Source organism: Salvia hispanica, chromosome 2 (genome assembly GCF_029641045.1).
Source record: "Salvia hispanica isolate PSC_SH4W2 chromosome 2, Shi_PSC_v1, whole genome shotgun sequence".
NCBI lineage: Eukaryota > Viridiplantae > Streptophyta > Magnoliopsida > Lamiales > Lamiaceae > Salvia > Salvia hispanica.
Window position 1 is genome coordinate 65,148,973 of NC_142693.1, and position 6,078 is coordinate 65,155,050.

The 6,078-nt window shown below is 39.1% G+C and overlaps 1 protein-coding gene across 1 annotated transcript; it reads left to right on the plus strand.

The window, feature by feature from the left end:
* The first annotated feature begins 1,565 nt into the window (after positions 1-1,565).
* On the plus strand, positions 1,566-2,250 carry LOC148932955 (uncharacterized). Its single transcript, XM_089065298.1, has 3 exons — positions 1,566-1,682; positions 1,775-1,881; positions 2,106-2,250. The coding sequence occupies exons 1-3, from the start codon at positions 1,566-1,568 to the stop codon at positions 2,248-2,250; spliced, it is 369 nt and encodes a 122-aa protein (XP_088921424.1).
* Positions 2,251-6,078: the final 3,828 nt, after the last annotated feature.

Consider the following 6,078-nt stretch of genomic DNA (forward strand, 5'->3'; position numbering starts at 1 on the left):
CGAATAAATATACATTGTTCTTATTTAATTTGGTACACGTAATATGAAAGGGTAATATTCCTACAAGTCACGACAAGTAACATAAAAGTACACTATATGTTTTAAAACTATTCCCTACCATGACGCTATACACGACAACTTCATTCCGTACCATAATGATACACACGACAACTGATTCGAATAATCCTCCAATCACATGATCAATTTGACCTCAATTAGTCTTAAGATAATTTTATTAGTATAATTTATGATAAGTAACTACAATTCAAATAAATTTTCACTAGCTATTATAATATATTTATCTCAAATTAGCCTAATCAAAAATCGGCCGATAGCAATATTTAAAGAGATAGCAATATATATCCCTAGTATTTATGTTTTCATTACAACCAAAAAAAATATTGTTGGCTCATAATCTTAAGTCAAACAATGAGCCCATTGCTTTCTTTGCTGTTTCTCATCACTCCCTTAGTCGCCCTCTGCCTATATATACCGTACCAACACATGTATATTCATCACACAAGAAAATCAACAACAAGCTTGCTAGTTAGAAATTAAATATGGGTGATTGTGATGAGAGTGTTTTTTGGAATGATAGTGAAGCCTATTTTCCAACTCATGATTTTCAAACTGCAAATCATGATGGCTTCTCTGGAGAAGATTCCGGTGGCTCGAAGAGGATTTCACTCTCTTCATGCTTTGAGAACAACCACCAGGTTCTCTCTTCATCATCATCTTCATTTTTGGTCCTATTCATTTTTAGATGAAATAAGATATCACCCAAAAAACACTCATTTTTTTACTTGTTTTTGTGCATTTGTTTTAGCGCGTGCCGCCATCTTAGGCTCGCACGCGCAACATTGTGCAATACTTGCAAACCACATTCGAAAAAAAAAAGATAAGTGATTATGTCTTTTCCCAATCATACAATCCTTTTTTTCCCTTTTTTTTTAACTTTATACAATACTTGCAAAAGTTAATGGTCGCGTATGATTCTACACCAGATGAAATATATTGATCACGTGTGTTTTAATTTTTATGGGCTTAAAATAGTTACAAAAAATAAAAAAACAAGATTGTTAGCCAAAGTATATAATTTTAATTGCCTTTTTGGATCTATAGGAAGGAAGTGCAGAGAGTTCATCCCAATCAAGCCCTCTTGGGCTGACCCTGAGTAAAACTCCATCATTCCTAAATCTGGTGCAGATGAGTTTGAACAAATGGAAGGGTCCCATTCCCGGTGAGGATATGCCGAGAAGAAGAGTGGAGAGATATGTATCTCCGGAGAAATTAAAGGCTTCCAATTTCACGGCTACGCACCTCCAGATCGGAACTTGGGAGGTATGTAGAAATTAATTAATGATGATATTAGTTAATACTCGTTCCATCCAAAAAAAAAAAGTCAGTCACATACTAAATTTAGAAAGTTACTTTCAATTTATTACTCACTTTTTATATTCATCTGTTTAGTTTTATTCATATTTTCTTTCTTTCTCTTGTGCCATGCAGAAAGTGACTAAGAATGAAGGCGACGTCATCGCCAAATTTACTACGCGAAGCGCAAAATGGTGTGGGAGGTGCTAGATGGAGTTCTCAAGAGAAAGCTCGAAATGCCGTGGTCTGATATCTCTGCCATAAGGATTTCCCTACCCGAAGGTCTCCCCGGCATCCTCGAAATCGAGGTTTTCTTCTCTCTCTCTTTTTGACTCTTTTTTATTTTTTCCTTTCTACTTTATGCAAGGGAAAGAGATAAAACTGGTGGGTTTTTGTGAAGCTGAACCAGCCCCCGGTGTTCTTCCACGAAATCAACCCTCAGCCGAGAAAGCAAACCCTTTGGCAGAAGTCCGATGATTTCACAGAAGGCCAAGCTCCCAATTGGAGGTAAAATACAAACTAATTACAAACCATGAACATTTTATGCACTTGTAATGAACATTTTATGTGCATGTAATTAACTGCGCGCCCTCTTGTAACGAAAACATTATGCATATAATGTTCATTATAAGGGATAGTCCGTTACATGTTTATTATAAGTTTATACAACATTTATTACATGTGCATAAAATGTCAATAATGGATATCATACATCGCTCTTGCTTTCTCAGGATACACAGTCTGAGGTTCCCACCAGGTGTGCTGGACAAGCACTACGAGAAGCTTCTGCAATCCGATCCGCGCCTGTGTGCATTGGCCAAGATGCCATTCCCGAGCCACGCCTTGATGGAGCTGGCAGCGGAAGCGGGTGCATAAAACAAATCACATAATTATCAGATCTATTTAGCAGATTATTTAGACAAAAGCTATTCGCGCAAATTTCACATGTATCATGCTCATAACTTGAATCAATCATGTTTTAGAATATAGAAACCTAAAACATGCTTTTCTACGGAGCAGGAAAAATACCTTGTTTAATTCTCCAAAGAATTGAAGATGGCTAGCGACTTCTCCACGTGATGCTTTGAGTACTAGACCACAAATCTTCTCTCTGGTTCCCGAACTGTACTCTAATATCAGTGTGGGCTGATCTTACTAGAATACTAGGACTTAAATAAAGAAGACAGAAGAAATCCTTTTTGAAACAGGAGAGGAATTCGAAAATTCCTACAGCTTGTGAGAGCTGAAATTTTCGAAAATTTTAGCAAATAAAATTGTGTTATTTCTGTCTCCTTTATTCTCCTATTTATATTAAGTTCCTTTTGGGCCCAGACAGGGATCTATGGAAGGCTTTGGATATGGGCTCATCCAATTTACTTTTACTAATTAAATTGAACCCACAATTTAATATAAGTTATAATTGGAATATTACGAGCAGCCACTACAGAAGTAATATTGAACTCTCCCCATCCAAATCCGAAATTATAAGTAATCCGGGTTTCCGTTTATCTTTCATTTCCCGTGCTTAAGATTAAAATGTCCATTAATTAATTAATGTCTGCTATTGACTTAATTAATTAACTTCTTATTAATTCCAAGAGTGGACTCAGCATGAAACACTTATTTATTATTCATAGAGTAATCAAACTCCAACTAGCTAGGTTCCGAATAATAAAACCTTGTTTCGCGCTCCTCTTGAGGACATTATCAAACGAGACTCAGCTCGTGCACGATTCAATATAATAGCAATCCTAGCACCACTAGATATCGATCACCACTGCCCAATATATCAGGATAATTGGGTTACGAAAAACCCGCACCATTTGATAAGTCAAAGCAATGCATAATCAATACCGTATGCTCAATGCTAACCTACATTGATTAAGAAATAAATATTTATCAAGACCTCGCCTTTCAGTAGATAGCCCAAGGCAAGTCTTGCTGTTAGATCCGTTCAGTGCTATACCACACCAATGTCATCTTATTTCAGTAAGGCTTAGAAATATACGGACTGACATTGCAACCTTTCTCGATGGGTAGTCTAATTCCATCTAGGTTGTGAAATTCATATTTTTCTTTGTTTAGAACTGACCGTATTACCTTAAAGTGGACGACGCCCACAACCGGTCTACTAAAACAAAGACTTAGACTTTGTTAAGTTAACTTATACATTTAAACATGCATTAACATCCATTAAATGTAAAACATAACAACATTATGACAAAAATAATCTGTTTTATTCATTGGAAAATAAAATAAGAGTTTTACAGTATTCAATCACTCGAAACGTGATTTCTAGTATACAAACTCTAACAATCTCCCACTTATACTCAAAACACTTTCGAGTATACAAAATGTGCTAACGTCTAAATCTCCCACTTATACTGAAAGCGGATTGAGGTCTTGAATTAGTCGAACTCCCATTCCTTCAACATGGCTTTCATACGGCTTTACCGCTAACGCCTTCGTGAAAGGATCTGCCAGGTTGTTCTCTGACTCAATCTTGACCACTTGTATGTCTCCTCTCTGCACTATATCTCGAATGATATGATACTTCCTCTCTATGTGCTTGCTCGCCTTATGAGCCCGTGGTTCTCTCGAATTTGCCACAGCACCGGAATTGTCACAATAAACGGTGATGCTCTTGGGCATATTCGAAACCACACCTAAGTCCAGAAGGAAATTCTTAAGCCAAACAGCCTCTTTTGCAGCCTCCGAAGCGGCCACATATTCGGCTTCCATGGTAGAGTCTGCAATGCATTTCTGCTTTACACTCTTCCAAATTACGGCTCCACCTCCTAAGGTAAACACATATCCGGAAGTTGATTTTCTCGAATCTAGATCAGCCTGAAAGTCTGAATCTGTATATCCTAAAGGACAGAGCTCGGCTGCATTGTAAACTAGAACATAGTCCTTAGTCCGATTAAGGTACTTGAGTATGTTCTTTACGGCAGTCCAATGTCCTTGGCCGGGATTTGATTGATATCTTGCTACCATGCCAACAGCAAAGCAGATATCGGGTCTAGTACAAAGCATAGCATACATGAGACTACCAACTGCCGAGGCATATGGTATTCTTCTCATCTCTGCTATCTCAGATGCTGTCTTAGGACACATCTCTTGAGACAACTGGATGCCATGTCTAAAAGGTAGGAAACCTTTCTTGGCATCTTGCATGCTAAAGCGTCTAAGTACCGTTTCGATGTAAGATTCTTGGGATAAGCACAACATTTTCTTACCTCGGTTCCTAAGAACCTTGATACCGAGAATGTGTCCCGCATCACCCATATCTTTCATCTCGAACTGGCTGGACAACCAAGTTCGCACTGATGACAACATCTTTTTATTGTTTCCAATTAGAAGAATGTCATCTACATACAAAACTAAGAACACAACATTTCCTTTTTCAACCTTCTTATACACGCAGCTTTCATTAGGGCATTTTTCGAATCCAAACTTTTGAACAGTTTGATCGAAACACTGGTTCCATGATCTAGATGCTTGCTTGAGACCATAAATGGCCTTCTTAAGCTTCCAAACCATGTGTTCCTTGCCCTTCACTACATAGCCTTCGGGTTGTTCCATGTAGATGGTCTCCTCAAGACTCCCGTTTAGAAACGCAGTCTTAACGTCCATCTGCCATACTTCCCAATCCATGTAAGCTGCTATAGACAAAAGTATACGGATCGATTTGAGCATGGCCACTGGGGAGAAGGTCTCATCGTAATCGATACCTTCCTTTTGGGTATACCCCTTAGCCACTAGTCTTGCCTTGAAGACTTTAACTCGTCCATCGGGTCCACGTTTACGTTTGTATATCCACTTGCTCCCAATGGCAGTACAGCCTTCGGGTAGGACAGACAAATCGTAGACGTCTTTGTCTAACATAGATTGTAGTTCCGAATCCATTGCTTTCACCCATTCGCAATGATCGACATCAGCCTGCGCCTCTGCAAAATTCCAGGGATCCAGTACATTGCTGTCCGAGGAGTGATCCATACACTCACCCAAACCAATGTATCTATCGGGCTCATGAGAGACCCTCCCACTGCGGCGCGGCACTACAATATCTGGAGTATTAGTTGAAGTTTCTGGAATTGTTGTTACACTTGGTAATTGTTCTTGGTTAATGGAAGTTGAAACTTGAGTTAGCTCTTCTAGAGCAATCTCACTGCTGGACTTATGATTCATTACATAGTCTTCCTCTAAGAATGTGGCATGAGTGCTCACAATCACTTTCTGATCTCTGAGACTATAGAATTCATAAGCTTTCGTTCCTCTAGGGTATCCTATAAACACGCAAACCTCAGTCCTTGATTCCAGCTTAGTTGGATCCTTTTCCAATACATGAGCCGGACACCCCCATACTCTGAGATGTTCTAGATTGGGCTTACGCCCATTCCACAACTCATATGGGGTAGTAGGAACAGATTTAGAAGGTAAGACGTCTAAGAGATAGTTTGCAGAAAGCAAAGCATGACCCCAAAACGAAACAGGTAACCGTGCATAACTCATCATCGATCTGACCATATTTAATAAGGTCCTATTCCTTCTTTCAGCCACGCCATTCTGCTGGGGTGTGCCCGGCGCAGTCGTTTGGGATTCAATCCCAGCTACCGATAAATAGTCCAAAAACTCGGCACTTAGGTATTCGCCTCCGCGATCAGATCGCAGGCATTTGATACTCTTACCATGTTGCGTCTC